At 37.9% G+C, this 19,634-nt stretch overlaps 1 protein-coding gene across 1 annotated transcript in view; it reads left to right on the top strand.

Moving 5' to 3' along the window:
* LOC134804284 (fizzy-related protein homolog) overlaps positions 1 to 19,634 on the top strand; it is a 78,524-nt gene that overhangs the window by 29,010 nt on the left and 29,880 nt on the right. Inside the window, exon 3 of the mRNA XM_063777281.1 lies at positions 8,180 to 8,433. Within this exon, the coding sequence (XP_063633351.1) occupies positions 8,180 to 8,433 (254 nt within the window). The remainder of the gene's footprint in view (positions 1 to 8,179; positions 8,434 to 19,634) is intronic.

The following is a 19,634-nucleotide window of genomic DNA, read 5'->3' as shown; positions in this document are numbered from 1 at the left end:
TAAAGTAATATTCAAGTTACTCCTGATAGGTTTAATTCGCTAATAAGGTCTAACGTCCGGAACGTACCTATCGCTATTTTCAGAAAGGTAAAATAGGTAGAGTTAGAATAGGTAGATTATGTTATTAGATTTGGTCTTTGATGCAAACTGTCCTAGTTATCTAAGGGCGTCCGCTAGCGGGTGCGGTTGAGCGGGGCATCGAAAAATAGTATATGACGCATGCGAAGGATTTTACCTACAATGGCCGCGTACACCCGCTCTGTGCACCCGCGCCAGCTAGCGGACGCCCTAAAAGTAGCATGACATAACTGAATTATCTATTACTGAATGCCCTTTTATCCCGATAACATAATCACTAAAGAACCCATTATGACAGAGTTATAAGTAACCGAAAGTTCTTGCAGCATTCCTTTTTTAATCAGTCCAAACAAAGCCATTATGCAGCCGAACCTTTGACTCACGAATGTTTTGAAAAGCATTATTATTGAAACGGTGGCCAGGTCACCTGATAACGTGAATGCAACGATAACTGCACAAGCGCCATTGTTTGATAACCGGACGGGTTGCGCCAGCGCAAGTTTTCAATCTCCAATATAATGTGAGCTCTGAAACAATCTATGGGGTGTCGCCGTTCCGGGATTCGACCGGAGCATCCTTATATACCTGCATAGCGCTGTCTCTCTCATCCCGGAGCGGCTTGCAGATACGCATCAGTGCGATAGGCTGCCTTTCCACTGAAGCGGAAATGAGAGGAGTACCAATACCAATACCATTGGTTGTAAATCCACATTCATCTCAGCCATAACTGAGTAACCGTTACCTACGCAGTCTCAGAGCGCTCTTACTACTGGTTGTTACGAGATTTTGGTATGTTTGAGTTTGGTACGTGGTTGGAACTACACTTTTGTTTCGAAAGAGGAACGTCTTAACTTCACCTCCATTAGCGACCTTTATTTTTGCTGCTCTACAGAGTGTGGTTTTTTAAACCAGGGTGAATATATCTGAATATAACTCTTCTTCTCTTCGTCTTCACTCGTCTGCCAATCGGGATATCTGTCAGTCGGACCAATGATTTCAAATATGATGTTCTTCGTCGCAAAGAATGCGCCTGTCGGCCACTCTAGTAAAAATACCAAACTATACTTATGTTTCACTGTCCTCGAATTCCTTTCAGAAACTTCCCCTGTACTTTCATCAGAATCTTGCTAATTTCTGACCTTATAAATCGAAAAAGACATCGCCTTCAGCGATAAGGCCGCCTGTTAGACCTCTCTAATTCGTGTGTCTTTGTAAATCTGTTTTGAGGTTGGGCAAAAAAGAGGATTAACTAGTATTGTATTTACTTGTAGTTTCCTAAATCCAATGAGAAACATCCTGTAAACCACGTCGAAACTTACAAGATGGCTGCGTCATACGCCATTTCAGAACTTACTTTAGAAAGTTATTGGCTAACTCGCCGATAAGCGAGGTGAAGGAACCCTGTATCTATTGCTTGTCTGTGTAGTTGAGTAGTTGCAACATGCGCTTGTGATGCACTCTGTGTGCAGTGTACTGTTAGTTCGCCTAGTGCCCACCGAAATAGCTGTGGCGAGTACTGTCACGGCATAATTATGCTTCTTGGAAGGAACGGGACTTTAGGTTTAAACCTAGATTTGTTCCTTCGAGCGGGATTCATGAATGATCAATGAAAATGGCTGATTGTGATGTCAAATTCATTCGTACCGTAATGATGAAGTAGTGACTTTATTAGCAAGTCTTTTAACAAATACTGCTATATACCTACTTTTTGTTGACCAATACGAGTAGCATAAGCCAAGTTTTCTTGAAATAAGAAATTTGGAGTGTCTGGAGTTTTTAAACTGTGTCAAGGCGTTGCAATGTTGTTCCAGGGGTTATGCTAGTGAATATGTCGTTATCGTCGGATCTATAGTTTCTAGATAAGAGCTAAACACAGATATCTTTTACAACGTTGTCGCCAAAAATACAAGTCACAATATAAAAAAAAGATTGGGAAGGGAATTGTCTTATACTGTTACCCGGCACTGCAAGTGTTCATTTAATGTTAAGCATTCTGTTGCGGTCATACAAATTAAAAATCACATCTCATACGACCAAAACAATTACGCATAATTATGTACCGTTTTTACAAAAACTTTCAGTCTCTTTTCCTTTGAACTATTTACATCTGCCCGTTTTCATTAAAACGATATGCAGTTGAAATTATTATTTAACCCAACGCAAACATTCGTTTAGTGTTCCAGTTGTACAAACAGCAACACTCCTAACTGTACATCGGTGGACCTTATTACAAAAGGCATTAGGTCCACCGATGTACAGTTAACAGTGTGGGCGATGGTACTGTTGTAGTATGTTCAAATTGCTTTAATAATGCCAAGTGGAAATTTTTCTAGAAACAATAACCTTCATTCAAGTTTCGCGAAGAATACTTTTCGGAACAATTGCCATTTTTTTATATAACATTTCATTATGTGGTTGAAAGCTTGAATCCATTACAAATTACTTTGTCTGCCCCCCCTGCCTACCTGCCAGGGGGTGGCGGATGTCTACCGGGCTCAATTAGCTTAGCTTTACGTATATTACATCTGTGCTAAGTGAATTCATCCGATACCAAAATTTGCACCTTATGACACCACTTCCCGGGCTCTCATATTATATCGTAGGCTCAAACCTCGGTGCTGTATAGAACCGAAAAATCGTTCTAGAGTAAATGCAAACTGATGAGTGATGACTAAAAATTTGGTCAGGATCTTTATCAATCTTATTATACACAGAAAAGAGGTTTAGGAAGTCTTAACCACTCAGTTCAAAGCCTTTAAAGAGGTTCAGTTGGTAGCAGAATTAGCGCACAAACACGCACTCTTATTCTCTTAACAAATAAAGTATTGTTAAGTTATTTAGAACAACTCGCCCGCTTAGTAACTTCTGCTGCTGACTGTTCGTTCTACGATCATGAAGCCATATGTGTAAATGACGCAAAAAAACTACCAGGAGACTTGCAACCCCAACAGAAAGAACGAATTTACATGATTTATGTACAGCGAGTCGAAAATTAACGTTTGGTATAATATACGAACGATAGGTAAAAAGCACGAACATATTATATGATATATGTTCGTGCTTTTTACGTATCAAACATTGGTTTTGTTACCTAGACAGCGGACTTTCTGTACTAACAGGAACACTCTTGATTGACCATTTGTGAGCCTTATGCCTTTACAATAAGGTATACGATGTGTCAGTTAACAGTGAGAATGTTAGCACTATTATATATTGTGACATAAGACATTTTTCTTCAAAATCGTTATCAGTCTCAAGTGCATGACACACTTTCGAGATATGTGCGTTGATAGTGCACACGTCACCTTTGATTTTTACCTTATCAGTGTCACTGCGCTGAACGTTTATTTGTATTTTAGGTATTACAAAATAAGGTGACACTAAAAAAGCAAAAGTAATACAAAACATCGTTTCCATTAAGCTAACGACTACAAATAGGTAGATCTAGTTGATTATTGTTTTGTTGAATATTTGCTCCCTGTAGCGCTCAGATCGTCTTCTCTAGTAAAGGGAAAGACAAAGTTTACCTAGATAAATTATTAAAATTCAATCATTGTTTGATAAAACAAATCTGTCTTGGAGATGCACTCGTGAACAAAAGTTCGATATAAGATTAAATGTGCATATTCAATTTTGACGGTAAAATAGGTGTACCTATGATAGAGCCAAATGATAGTGTTCGGTTAACCTATTTACAGATTAATTTCGCTGGTTGGAGTTCCGGAGTAGCCTAAATATAAAAAAAAACAGACTATGAAAGCTTTGAACCCGACAAAAATAATCTATTCGAATCGATCGAAAACTCGAGTTCACATCAACGTTACAGTTCGACCAAATATCCTGTCGAGGCTCCGGAAGCGAGTACAATCGGAAGCGGTAACCAATTCTAATTCCTATCCCGACAAAAGTTAACATACAATTTGCAAGTTCGTTCACTCTTCCCCGCTCCATACAAGGTGTGGACGATGGCTCTGTATTTGGCATTCTACGTGACAAAAGACGCTCAATTAAAAAAGTTGCTATTCATGCCGTGCGCGCATTTGTCTCTGACTAACCAGCATATCTATGACCTCGAGGTCCTTAATAACTACGCAATCGAACATTCCGCTTATACTGGTTATTAGAACATAGGCGATGGGAATAAAATGGTCAGAACATTACCAAATTCGTCCGGATATGGTCTCGCGCGATTCAAAGCTGAATAGTTAGAGAACGAAGGACTATTTTGGTAAATCGGAAGGATTGTAACCGTCTTTTGAGGCCTCCTCCTACGTATCTACCCACATCCAATTCAGCGTCAGTGAATGGTCACAAATTGGTCTAAATATCTGGTCTGGGAGATGAATAGAGTCCGCTTCGAATATATCGGAGTTGAAGTTGATAGGACGGAAGATTGCATTTACCTTGAAGTAGGTTAAGAGGAAACTCTAGGAAACATGCGAGTGACCGTCTCTAAATCTGTGCACTTTCTTTTTAATGAACCCAATATTATACTTTAGTACCTTGGGAAAACCTCGGCACGTACATTTCATAGCGGGAGCGTTAGTCTCAAATTCCTCTGAAGCCTTATTGTGAAGGTTCCAGGTTATTAATATTTAGGGTTACCTTGGGAAAACCACGGCACGTACATTTCATAGCGGGAGCGTTAGTCTCAAATTCCTCTGAAGCCTTATTGTGAAGGTTCCAGGTTATTAATATTTAGGGTTACCTTGGGAAAACCTCGGCACGTACATTTCATAGCGGGAGCGTTAGTCTCAAATTCCTCTGGAGCCTTATTATTAAGGTTCCAGGTTATTAATATTTAGGATGAACGCCCTGCCGACGGGAAATGAAATAAGCTATAAACATCTGTCACCGACATAGGGTGATATCAATGTCACACTTACCTATAACATCCGAATTCGAACTAAATCAAACATCAGCTTCATCGTACAATTTTGAACTTTAAACTCACCCCCACAAAGTCAAATTCGCATCTCCACCCACTAGTCCGATTTTAGGTCTCAGACATTACTGGGAAGTTTATTCCCGTGGCCCCCCGGACAGACATCGCCGCTGATTGATGCCCGCCCGCTAGATCCAGCAAGGTGATTAGCCGGGGTGTAATGACCGTTCATGTCACATGGGACTGCAGAAACATTTTTAGAATGCATGCAACCGGGCTTGAGATTTTCTCACGTCTTGAGATTTTTTTGCAACATGTATTTCCGCAGTACGTATCTTAAAAATGTTGGTTTATTCAGTGTGGTGCGATTAACACTTCCCTCCATAACGTAATCATTTGTATACTTCAATGTTTTACAAAAGGTATAAAAATCAATTTTAAAACTACGGGCACAGGGCAGACTTATCGTAACCAATGGGTGGAAGTAACCTTTACGAGCATTTTACAAACTTGCAATATTCGTATATTGGTATGAAAATAACTAATCCTCGCAGGTATCCAACATCTGGAATTGGCATACATTTATTACGTTTATAGGTTCGGTGACAATGTTATGGTACTGTCGAGGTGATCTGATGGTGTTAGAATTGGAAGATCGAATGCGGGTTCGTTACAATAGTTTCGGTTATGAGTTGTGCTATGGATTGTATATTTTTTTAGGGTTCCGTACCCAAAGGGTAAAACGGGACCCTATTACTAAGACTCCGCTCTCCGTCTGTCCGTCTGTCTGTCACCAGGCTGTAACTCATGTACCGTGATGATAGCTAGACAGTTGAAATTTTCACAGACGATGTATTTCTGTTGCCGCTATAACAACAAATACTAAAAACAAAATAAAATTAATACCTATTTAAGTGGGGCTCCAATACAACAAACGTGTTTCTTTTGCCGTTTTTTGCGTAATGGTACGGAACCCTTCGTGCGCGAGTCCGACTCGCACTTGGCCGGTTTTTTCATGATGTAGTCATCAAACGAGCAGACGAATCGCCTGATGGTAAGCAATTACCGTCGCCCATGGCCACCTGCACCACCAGAGGGGTTGCAACTGCGTTACTGGCCTTTAAAATGGGAATACGCTTTTCTTGACTTGTTTGTGGTCGGCAATAATAGCGCATGTTTTTTTGACAAATCTTATTAATAGAGCTAGACCAAGAAAAGTCTGGAACGATTTTGATGGCCCAAGTGTTATTTATACGTCATAATTTCATAAAATATTGACGTTTAAAATGAGACTTGCACTGCGTGGGCTATCAAAATTGCTGCAGACTTTTCTCGGTCTGACTCTAAAAGTCTTGAAATTTTCCGATGACAAATTGAAATTTAACAGCTGGCGATTATTTCGATGACAGCATTTATTCAAATTGACGCCAGTGTCCTTGAGTTTTTATTTTTTAATAAATGCAGAGCAACGACACCAACCTCAGACTGCCGCTAAAGTTTTATTGCGTAATAACAATAACGATTAATTTGACTTAGGAATCTTTCAAAATATTGTCAAATTACCAATGCACGTTTTTTAGGGTCCCATTCGTAAGTGGTTTTGTTTTTTTTTAATCTTAATTTTTATTAAAATATAGGTTTACCGTATCGTAAATATTTGACATGACACATCAAATAAGAACATGTTCCGCAAACTCAGCTAGTTTAAGTTTGGTGAAAAAAAAACGTTACAATTTAAATATTTTTTGCAGTAAATACAAAACTCCATTTACAATCAAAAATCAATTTTACTTTCAAAAAACGTGTAAAGATAAAAAATAAAGTCCTTTACTTCCTTGGCATTTTTATTAGCCTTTATTCATTTACAAGCAGTTGTTATGAAATTGAAATACATGAAACCCTTGCAAATTTATTTTCGAGCTTGGCATTTTAAGTGTTCCGTACAACCCGTATACGAAGGACGACAATCGGAATCCTAACGTTTACAAGTAAAAAAAATCTAAAATATTTAATTGCCTCAGGGTGAGTATCCGACTCTCACTTGGCCGTTTTTTATATCGTCAGCATATGTCAGCGTCGGCGCGTGCGCCGCTCCGAAATAGGATATTTGCACGATGAAATTATTTATGGAGATTAGCAGCTAGAGTTCTTTTTTTAAACGTTTTTTCGATGAGTGAGACTGTTAATTTTATACAGCGCCGTGACTCAGAACGTTTACATTAACCGTCCGTGAACCTTATTACGAACAGATAAGGTCTATCAATGATCAGTGCCTTAGTGGTGCAATCATTGCCGGGTAGACCAGTGGAATTTGATCTAGAGGCTATGTAAACTAGCTATTATACACTGGCGTTCAAAAGTGCATGGACATGTTTCAACCGTAATATTAAGGAATTACGGTCGACATCTATTCATGCACTTTTGAACGCCATGTTAATACTGGTCCTTCTGAACATTAGACTCTGTTAAAGATCTTACACCTTTGGAGTAGTTTTAGGGGAGTGTGCACTTTGTATCTTAATAGATTACCAAACTATTATTACGCTATTAAACAATTTAATTATAATGTGCGAAAGCTTCAAACACATGTTTACTAATATATTTAGTGTTTTATGATTTTTATGATATCAGAAAAAGGTGTTATTACCACTATTTGAAATCCCGGTTGGAACCCGGAGTTTTATAACATTTTTATCGTATTACTAAAATACGAGTATATTCTCACTATCAGTCACTATCCATTTAAACTCCAGAAGTATTGAAGGCAGCATAAAGCGTAGCAATACGCTAGTAGTGATATACAGCGATGTATACTCTTAAGAGAGCCGCCAACGTGCATTTGGTCACCTCTGTAGTTGCAAGCGCCATGCCATTAGATTTTAGCTTACTAAGTGGCAGTAAGCTTTTTGCCACCGATGTCGCTTTTATAAATGGTACTTTTATATTTTGCTGAAGCGTCCTTTAGATAACACTAGGTACTTATAAATACAATTAAAGTCAGTTATTGTCCTCAAACAAACCCCGGTGTTATTGAAAATTAGTCATTGCAATATCCTCTTTATTTTGTGGTTTAGTCTTATTCATTTCGTACCTATAAGTACCAATATAGGTTTGTTTGACGAAAACTAAGTAATTCATGTATAATAAATTTAACATTTATTCTTCCACGTCGCATGTCACTGAATATATCTTTTCAACCAAACATTTATCTTCCAGCTAAAGGCAAAGGCGCAGAGAACCAGCCACCAAAATCGCAGAGAGACGCCAACAGTGACAGCCCAGGTGGCGGTCGTGATTACCAAGTGTATGGCTGTCTCCTGCGAAACGAGCTGCTTGGCACACAGATCGAAGAGTTGAGGGGCCCCCCGGCGAACAGGACAGAGGGGAACAGGACGGCCCTCCGGCCCGTGAAGGACCTTAAGGGATACATGCCGCCAGTCTACAGCTTCAGCTCGCCTGTGAAAAAAGAGGTAAGTCTAATTAAACTGTTACCAGGAGACTTGCAGGAACGAACAATAATGACGAAACAACGCTTTGCGAAGAAGACTTGATTACATATTCGATCAGCAGCTTTTTTGGGCTTCTGTGTAAAGAAAAGGCATCTTTATATTACATTCGTATACAAGTATTTTTTGACGATTATCTGCAGCGGACGTGCGTTTGTTCTCGTGTTGTTCACGTAATAATTGACATTTGCAAAGATCTAACAAAATTCCTTTGCCTCTCAGTCTCTAGGCAAATGTATCCATACCATCAACAAGGGCTGGTCGCCAAAAACGCTTGCATTTTAAATACTGCTTAGGTACTGAATATCCATTTGAGGCGGCGTCTCTTATATCTTTCTTAATTATGCGTAATGTGTATACATTTTTACTTATAATTGCATTGGCAGCGGCACTTATATGTCCTTTGATATGTTATCCGCTATCTAGATTAGGTTTGCCTTTTTGCGTACCTACCTAATTTAAATTAAAACAAAACAGCTGATAATTAAATATTATTCTCGAAGCTACTACAATTTAGCGGCACGGTGCACCATATCAACGAAAAGTGAATTAGCAACTTTTTTTGTTTTAATTCTGGACTCCGATGTTGAATGCCAAAAATCCAAAATTCCCGAACGGTAATAAAATTTAACGCTCCACACTGGTGTACTAATCGCGCGTGTATATTGTATCGGTTGTAGGCTAAGGTTGTAGGTATCCTCTTCTTGTAGCTCTGTCGTGTAGTTTGAGAAAAGTAGTGTATTGACATATTTGAAAGAAAATAGCTTATGCTTAAGGTCCAATGCAAAGAGAAGTCCGTGTTTTCGCCACTACCTAGGCGAATTTATTCAATATTTAGGCGTTTAACATTAACAGCTTCTTCAACAATATCAGAATAATTACCACATGACATTAGAACATTCTATTGCGTAGTGGTAAAATTTTTTAGATTGGTTATTCCGAATTTATTCTAGTAGTGTTTTCCTGGTATCCTTTCCAAAGAGTCATAGGTTCCGTAAGGTAGTGTGTATAAAAAAAATCATATTAAAAAAATGGTAGGACCATGTATTTTCAACTGCACAGTCAGTATATTTGTGTAACAGTTATAACAACCAAATTCTTTTATTCCAATTCAAAAGCCTTTATTTGAGATGCTATAAAAGTTATTGCCGATATGCGTCTGCATTCGCCCCTGTGTCTAATTGCACCATTTTTATACAGCCATAAAACGAAATTTGAGAATAAAGGTGTAATTAGCAATTCGCACGTTTTTTGTGCAAAAACGCACGGTTTCAGTAGAGATCCGTATGGCAAAACGGAAATTCTAGTAGAGACCGAGCTAACTCTGCAAGACATTTGCAATTACAAAGTGAGGCAATAACATCATAGATGTCAAATTTCTATGAAAATGTGACGTTTATAAATACATCCCACATTTTGGGAGCTTCAATTCGCTGCAAAGTTAGCTTAGACGTATTCTATATAGTTAATTTGTCCTTTGAGCAAGCAGGGATATACCAAGTGACATTAAGGCGCTCTTATACTCGAGTTTTACGTTTTCAAGGGGGTGAAGCAGACGCGTGGTAGAACGGGCAGGCGGGCGCCCCGCGCGGCGCACCGCACCATTCCCGCGCAGCACGTCTACGTCCTTATTCTGACGACATCGGTATTCTGAATTGTCAGTTCCGGGATTTTTTCCGGCATTTAATATTGAACAAGATTTATTAGCAAATTCGAATTTTGATGAGTAGGTACTTAATGAAATTAAAAATGATAGAAGACGGTGAGTATAAATAATTATTAATTATAAACAATATATGAGTGTATACCGCGACAAACTGAGAATCTAATCAAATGATGCCAAATTATTATGAGACAAAAACTAGTACTTACTAATAGACCTTAAAAATGTAATAGAGTTAGACCAAGAAAAGTCTGCAACGTGCAAGTGCAAGTGTTATTTTAAAGGTCAAACTTCTATGAAATTATCAATAACACTTGCACTGCCTATGCTATCAAAATCGTTGCAGAATTGGAACTGTCAAAAATTTGTTCTAACTGACAGGCCGATACCGTCCGGCGGACTGTTAATCAGTGGGCCCCTTAACTTTAGCAGTCAATTTCGGGCAAGTAAGTCCTCGAGCTTAGCGGGTGTGCTGAGGGTGTAGGGGGGAGGGGGGGTAAAGGTACCTTTGTAATGCTATTCGTACAGATATGAGCAAAAATTGAAAAAAAGGTATCTTCAACCCCCGCTATACCCTCCACACACCCCCTACCCTCGAGGACTTTTAGTAAGTATGTCTATCTGGACATCAAAAGGTAACTAACTATACCAATTTTCAAAACTACACGAATTATGTCCGCAAATTTTTAAAATTTTCTTGAGCTACAAATAAATTATATTTTCAACAAAACAGAAATGTTACTTGTCTTGTATTCCTTTATTAGCCTTATTTTATATATTAGGACTATATCACAAAATCAATCAACATTTGGTATAATGTGCCTCATCCCTGTAGTTGCAGGCGTCCATAGGCTAGGGTAAATGCGGGTCGTATGATTGCTTGCCACCAGTGTGGTATAAAAACAACTGTATAAAAAAATGGCTATAAAGCATATTTTGGAACAAAGTTCCATATCGCACGGTACGGACTTGGCGGATGGAGGCTAGGCGAAAAAAAGTATAAGAGTTTTCCGTCACGAGTTTCCGTCACACAGACCAACCCTGTCCTGTGTTCCGTCACGACTCTTTCTTAACTTCGTTTCAAAGTTTCAACCGATTGTCCCATGACACTCTCGCATTTTTTTATTACGATAAAAGTTTTGAGTGATCAATTATACTTACACTTATTTTCCTTAGGATGTAAATAGGTACTTAATCCAATTAAACACAAAACCATTATAGCCATTTTTGGACCACTTCCACAAAAACGCATGTAGGTATCTCGGAAACTAAAAGTGTTGAAATGGTTACCACCATACACTAAACACTCCCACATGATTGAATCCTGTATATCTATGTTTAAAAATTATTCAATTAATTGATTAATTTAATAGCCTTTTAAAATATGTGTACACAATTTATCAATCGTGACTGAATTCCGGATAGGTTAGATGGGTGTGTGCCTTTGCTGCTCAACTTGTTATAAAATGACAATATGACGGTCGAATGTCTGAAATGTCACCGTATTTAAGAATTATTTTGCTTTTCTTCGTAAGTATGTTGAAAAACATTGATTGCATAACAAATTTGCATATTTATACTGTGATTACCCATTTTATGAAACGTCCGCTAACCTAGCACAGGTCCGACGCTGACAGTGGTCACGGGCGTACTGGCGTGAGGAATGGGCGCAAGGTATTGCCGCGTAGGGTGTAATTTAGTAGGCAAAATTTTGAATTCATAAAAAGATGAATGAAAAAATTAACGTATCGATAAAAGGACAAGCAATAATGAAGATTTACTTAAAAGCTATCGACTGAAGTAAGTTTCATACACATTTTCGTCGTAGTACTTCTAACATAAGGAAATGAAGACAGTGTTAGGCATGTTTTCAACTTAAGATTCTATCGAGAAAATAATGAGCCGTCGTGTTTCTGACAAGCAATAACGTAGTTTAAGGACTGAAGTAATACATACTAGAAAATAATGCATGAAATCCTTGTAAAAGTCAGTAAATATGGTGACAAAAAAGCGCATTTTACTACACACCGCGCCTTAAGTTTATAACCATTTTTTTAAATATATTTCTGTTATTTTTATAATATAAGTAAAGAGAATTACGGAATTCTACGGAACTCCTCCCTCGGTTCCCCACACACACACACACACTTAGCATTTTTTTTGTGCATCGTGATTTATATGCAGATTATTCACTCGCATATAAATCTTGTTTAGACCAACGTCCTCTTGATGTCGCCTTATTATTTCTGTTGAAACGGCTTACAGGCCTTAACTATACCACTACATTTGTTACCTTCTTCTACTGAATACACATCTTTATTAGCGATGGTGACTTTTAGTGAAAATCGTCTTTTGTTAGTTTTGATGAGATGTTAATGCTGGCCTAATGCAATTTTAATTTACTGCCCTATAAACATACACGTCCCGACGAAAAGGAAATCCTAAAACGGATACGTTGAAAATTAAATCTTAACGCGAGGTAGTATAGTTTAAAATCGTTCTTATTGTGAATGCTTAGCATAATGCTGGGTTATTTAGTATGTAAACGGGTATAATGAAAGTTTAGATACTGGTGAGTGGTGACGCTTTAATTAATGTGTCCTGTGGAACTGGCTGGTCCCCATCGTTTACGGAACTATATAGGGAGCGTGCGTGAGAACAGCACACGAGCAAGGGGTCCCCTATTTATTGGCGCCAATGTCAAGTTAAAGTTTGCGATCTAGACCACAAGATGGCAGATCCTGCAACACGCAAGGGTGTTACATACGGGAATTGTAGTATAGATCTGCCCTGCGTGAAGAGTCAATAGAGAGAACTGTTTTTTTTGCTTGATTTTTCACAGCACATTGTTGTACGCTGCCTAATCGACGTTACCAAGGCGGCAAGCGAGGTATAATTCCAATCCCTTACAAAGGAAGGGCGAATAAATTCGCACAAATAAAGCGCACATACCCACAAATCCCACAATGGCTTCGAGCCTCGAGCTCACTTTACCCTGGTTTGCCCAAGTGCTCGTAATATCCGCCCGAAATAAATGCAAGTTTGCAACTCCCTTCAGCTACCTGCCCAAAATCAATTCTCGTATCACAAAGAGGCGTTAGCATGCATATCGGTAACACTTATACGACCTTTATACTTTCTCAAGAGAATATTGACCCGAGCCTCGACCTCTCGATACGTTCTCAAATTGAATCTTGCAATAACGTCGACGCAACGCGTAAAGTAGCATATCTAATGCCCGCATTCACTGTCCCTTTGAAAAAAAGAGGAAATTAACAAAAAGTTAACACGAGCAAGCTGGGTCAAATGTTGAGGCGCGATTAAGAAAACAGAGGGCGCACTGCGTATAAACGCTCTTGCAGCTTGTGGTCGTGCTTTTACCGGTGTTTCTTAGAGATCTTCAATTTGTTTTAGGGTGGGAATTTAAAAAAGTTAGATTATATTTTTGGTAATATGTAAACGCCTAAACGATTTGAGACCTTTAAAAACATGGATACACAAGTAATATATAAATATATATATATAAATCTTAAGCACATCTTTTTATTGAATTTTAAATTGAGTTGGAGTAAATACGTTTTTTTCTGAAAAATGCCTTGAGCTGAAACTGACACTTGTAGATTGGTGGCCCACTGCCACTATTAGTGCATTGTAAGTAGATAATCGATATGTCAACGACATATCTAAGTAGGTACCTAAAAAAATTTTTACAAAAGATTTTAGAAAATATTCATTAAACTAATTTACACATAAACAAGATCGGAGCGTTTCAAAAATTCAGAACGATTTTTGTGCAAAACGTTCTGAATGTTCCAACATTCAAAGTATAGTGATATTTCGGTACTTTTATTCTGAGGTAAGAATTTGGTACAATATATAGAATCCGACAAATTTTGTTGCACCAATAGCGCCTTTCGATTTCGGTCCTCTTTTTATTTTACTTTTTTCGCCTGTGCCTTTGACCTATTTAGTGGCGATTTGAAATCGAACCTCGGATATGACGACGCGTTTAATAAAAACCCTTTTATAGTGTTGTCCGATACGTAATCTTTAGTGGTCACGTTTGGTAATATTTATTATTGAGAGAAAGATGCCTAACTAAACCTTTTTTCGTCTTGCGTGACATTGGGTACCTATAATAATCTTGTAATTGGGCGTTCTTTCTTTAGGTATTAGGTGTTTATTACTTTCTTTTGATTTTATGGGTTTATGTTTGTGCACAACTGGTGTCTAAAACGGAATGCCGATTTAGCTGCGTGATGTTTTAATATGAGTTTATTATTGACACACCAGAGATTCTCTTCAACAGAGAGCGTTTTACCTATAGTTGTTGACGTTGTTGTCACGGGATTTTCAATTTGTAATGTGCTTTTGAATTCTGGGACGGAAAAAATTTAAGTATACATAATTAATTAATTATATACCTACTTAGTCAGGTGACAAACTCACTACTTACTACCACATGTTCAGAACACAAGGTTGATTTTTGGTTAGTTATTTTCTTGGTACCTATTAGTGGCTTTTGGTTGTCACCTGACGATATGCAAATTCCAACGTATTCAGCGTCCATTGAACAATATTTGTTCAGCATTGTATATTCAACAAAACGACAGTAAAGCTAAAAGAAGTCGTATGCAAATTGTTGTGTGTGTCAATTATCGTCGCGGGCGCTATTATCGTGCGGTTGACGAATAGCATTGTGCTAATTACAGTTTCCGCCATTTTACCTATTTAGACAATTGGTAGACACCGCGCAGAGTCGGCCACTAGATCCAATATATGACATACACAATTACACATGCTACACCTTCACAGTCAGTAGCAGTAGTAGGTATGCGGGTCACGTGTTTAAAATGATCTGAATACGCTCTGTTTGCTCTTATAAAATTGTGTTTTGTGTTTAGATCCCGCTTGAACACATCTAGCTACTTCTACTACTAGCGGTACATACATTAGAGAGATGCGGAACGTAAACGTTATTTCTAGCTGTGTGTGACAGTGACGCACGCCTTTTAGTTATGGGACATACACATTGAAAAAAAAAACATTTTCCAAAACACATCCAACTCGTACATGAAGACAGGTGACCCCACTTACCCAAATGTTTCACATGTTTCAAATTGGAAAGAAACAACATGCAACATGCAGGTTCTGCCAGGAGTCAGAGGAGACTGCGCACATTCTCTGTTCCTGTGGACCACTAATGTCAAAAAGAAGTATCCACTTAGGGCGGCACGTATTGCAACCCTATGAGGGACAGAGCATTACGACCCCAAGAACCAGGAATTTCCTGGATTCAACGGACATTAGTAATGAACTTTAAAGGGCACAATAGATCACTGCTTGGTCGATGTGGCCCAACAACAACAACACCCCAATAATGATAAGTACCCAAGTGTTTCACTTACCCAATCTGATAGATGAATCCTTGATTATTATTGCCATTATTATTCTGTCCCTTGCTCCAATAGGAGTCCTCGTGGCATCAATTGCTGATTAGCAACCGAGTTCCGATTTCCGCTGACTCCGATCGGCTTCTTTGTCTTTGTGCAGTATACAATTACACCGCCTTTTGTAACACCCGGTCACCCGATCGGGTGACCGTGTATTGTTATTGACAATGAGTCGGCTTCTGTGGCGAACCAGATTAGAATTACATTGGGATACTAGTAGCGTTACTAATTTAAAATTTCTCTTACTGATCATCATCATTAACTTAGTTATTTACTCTTGACGGTGAAATGTCTTCCAGCTTTCCCTATCTTGCGCCAAGTCTTTGACGTTTTGATACGACACGACCCCTACTTTTTCTTTCTTTTTATTACTGATATATAGTTATAAATATATATTTAAATATGTCACTCACTAATTTTAAGTCGAAGATTGCTCGAATGTTTCGCTTCATTACGAGGAGCTTCAACGGGAGTACGTGTTGGCGGATCTACACAGACTGCGGGCTGCAGCTCTCCGCGACCGATTGATTGGCGCAAGCGACGGCGGCGGCAGGTCAGACGAGAAACTACCCTCGTTTTCGGCATTATTGTCAAATGATGCACACAACTCATTACGTCTTACGCTAAAGCTCCTCGTTGGAAAGAGCGAATCATGTCGAGCAATCTTTGACATAAAATACGTGAGTGACTCGTTTTAATATATTTAATCTGTGTCTCACGGGAGATTTCTTATTAAAATATATAATATTAAGTATAAAATCCGGCCTCATCCAAACGTCCCGCCCGGTATTCTCTCGAAGGCATTGCATTTCGTGCCTATGACCCGCTAGCGGAACTACAAAAAACTGTATTCCTCTCAGACAGCCGTGTCGTGAGCCTGTCGTTGTTTGACATAATCATTTGTCAATTACAAACCTGTCAAAGTTTGAACGAATCTGATAATTGCTCGCAGGTACACTAACAAGCTTGAAGGATTCTCTACATTTTTAGCTTTTTTGTGCCTACATCCATGTATTAAAAGAAGTAAACTATTTATTCATCTATCATAGTGTTAAAATTATCGATATGGGTATAAATGTCATGAATTCAATGTAACGTATTTTTAAAACGAAATAATTACAAAATGATAATTATTTCATCAAAATTAAAATTATTACCAATTGAAAACCATTTTTTTATATTGTAACAATTATAATAGTCACTGTTAAAACATTTAGGTTATCGTATACGTCCCATTGCTGGATACAGGCCTTCTCTCATTTCCTATTTACTTATATGGGAGAATATGGGCCACACGACTAGGCTAACGCACACCTTATAATTTCTTACAGATGTATGCAAGTTTCCTTTGCTCACGACCAGACATATACTAAACATTTTATATTAAATTACAGCTTATAAAACAATTCCTCAAAACCCGTCTTATCCAACACAGTCTCGACTTTATGCAAATCCTGTTGACTTTTTCTAAACTACCAGAAATTCTGCATCTTTTTATCCAACCTCCATTACATTAGCCACACAATGCCATTGTATGTTTTTTTCATGTTAATTTTTTCCCCGTCATTTGTCTGTCTGTCTGACATCACTCACGGTGACAACGACCTAAAATAATAAATTACAGAAGAATTCTAGCGTTTGCCTTTAGTTGTTTGGCTAGTTTTACGACTCTAATCCTGGGTTTTAGGTAAATATTGTCTTTATTATAGGCTATTACGATAGATGGATTTATTGACTGTCTTAGGTTTACGTCGTTCGATTATAATTTACGATTCTGAAGTGTTTTTAGATTTTACTTGTTAAAAAGCGATATCGGCGCGCGACGTAGTGAGAATGAACTCTCGTTTGCCCTGTATTTTCATAGTTTGGTTTACATGTCATCTGTCAAATAAATAATCTGGCCCACAACCGCCGGGAGGACGTTACAAATGTACAGTCAGCAGAACTATTAGCTTAGCACCCCTGCATACAAATGTGCATGCATAATGTTAAGCTAATAGATAGTTTTGTTGACTGTATACAAAGCCTATACGATTGAAAATTGTTAATAGAGTTAGACCAAGAAAAGTCTGCAGTGATTTTGATAGCCCACGCAATGCAAGTGTTATTTATACGTCATAATTTCATAGAAGTTTGACGTTTAAAATAACACTTCCACTACGTGGGCTATCAAAATCACTGCAGTCTTTTCTTGGTCTAACTCTAGCATCTAATCGAACATTCAATATTAACAATAACACACGGATCCTAAAAACGCTTATCGGACGCTTTTTTCAAACCCACCACCATTTGGCATGCATTAGCTTGTCAGTCGATCCAGCGAATCATGCGCATTGCCTGTCATCGCATCATTTTAATACAAACTTACTTCGACATTTTAAATTGGCGCTGGCGTCTATCGATTGGTCCATTCACTATGTACTTTTGCTAGTACCCAATTCGCCACCGGCATTAAATAACTTTGCAAGGATATAATGTAATTGAAAAAAAAAAGAGAGAAAAAACAATGTTCGTACATTAACGAGCGGCAGAGGTGATAGGTTACCGAGTGTTTCGTAAAATCATAAACCGCTCGTTTTTACTAATACCTGCTGTTTTTTTTTCATGTGTGAAAACAGGCGGGGTAGGGTTTAGAAACCCCGATCCTCAAAAAATTCGATTTTCCTTGAATCATTTTAAACTACCAATGTTAATATCACCCTCCCCAACTTCCTAAAAGTTCAACCTTATTTAAAAGTTAAAAACAGCAGTGGTGACTTTCCTTCAAAGAAAGGAAGGAAGGAAGGTCCAAGAACTGTTAATCAAAACGCGTACTCGTAACAATCGGAGTCATAAAAAATCCTGGTATTAATAAAACCAAAAGATAAGTGACTTGACGCCATATTTCTAACTTCATATCTAATGGTTTTGACATTTCATAAATAAAGGTAGCCAACGTGAGCTATCAGGGAACGGGCCTGGCTACACGACCTACGTAGGTATTAGATAGACCTTATGTTACTGCAATACGGTTTACTAACAGTCAGTTAAATGTGTGCACCACGGTATTGACATAGACAATCAATCCTAATAATTCTTCACGTCAAACACTCGTCTGTGTGGCGCACATTACTCTTCCAAACAAAAATCGTAGCACAATACCAAATTCTGTACAAGTACTCGGTGTTACCACCCACAGAATTATACATGTAATGCATTGAATACAAAGCGTTCGGTGTCTTTCATCGATTCACGATTGAATATATTCAAATCGATTACAAATTCTGAATCTCTAAATCGGAAGCTACCGAAATGTACCGAAAAAAAGCCGGGTGTCAAAATATATTAATAAATTAGATTTATGGTTTAAGCTTTAAAGTTATTGAATTTGTATGCGTCAGTTTATGTTATTATTAGTGTCCGATGATAACGTTTACTAATTGATGTTTTATGTTTTTTCCTTCTCGTTTTATTTAACTAGTTTTGAAATAATATGCCGATATATATCTTTATTGCGGTATAAATATTTGGCTTTACCTCTTTCTTTTGTAGTAGGTATTATTAATTACAACATGTTAATTACTTTTCATCCGTGTAGAATAGTCACTTAAACAATAATTCTACAGATAAAGCGTATTTCGTAAATTTCACGTGTCCCTGACCTTGCTTTTAACCAGAAAAATAAAGTAAATAAAAAAATCCGATTTTCGTGACAGAAAACACATATATATACAAATTTAATATTTATTTTAATAAAGATCAAAGATTGGAAGAAAACAATCTAATCACACACGGATCTCGATGTATTTGGTATACGTCAAAAGCGTAACCTGATTTTCATTATAGTGTTCTTCAAACGGGTAAACATTAACCCCTTTTATTAAATATTGTCTCCTTCTAATAAACAGAAATTTCAAAATGACGGATAGGGACAAACGATTATCAACGGCTTGTTAGATTTGATAAATGAATAACGCCATGACATGAGAAATTACAAGTGTCTTCTCGCTCTTCCAAAAATAACGCCATTAATCCATCACGGGATATAAAATTAGCAATGCGCCTAAACA

Source organism: Cydia splendana, chromosome Z, assembly GCF_910591565.1.
Source record: "Cydia splendana chromosome Z, ilCydSple1.2, whole genome shotgun sequence".
Taxonomy (NCBI): Eukaryota; Metazoa; Arthropoda; class Insecta; order Lepidoptera; family Tortricidae; genus Cydia; species Cydia splendana.
The sequence above is the reverse complement of the archived record's forward strand: the minus strand, read 5'-3'. Positions and strand labels throughout refer to the sequence as shown.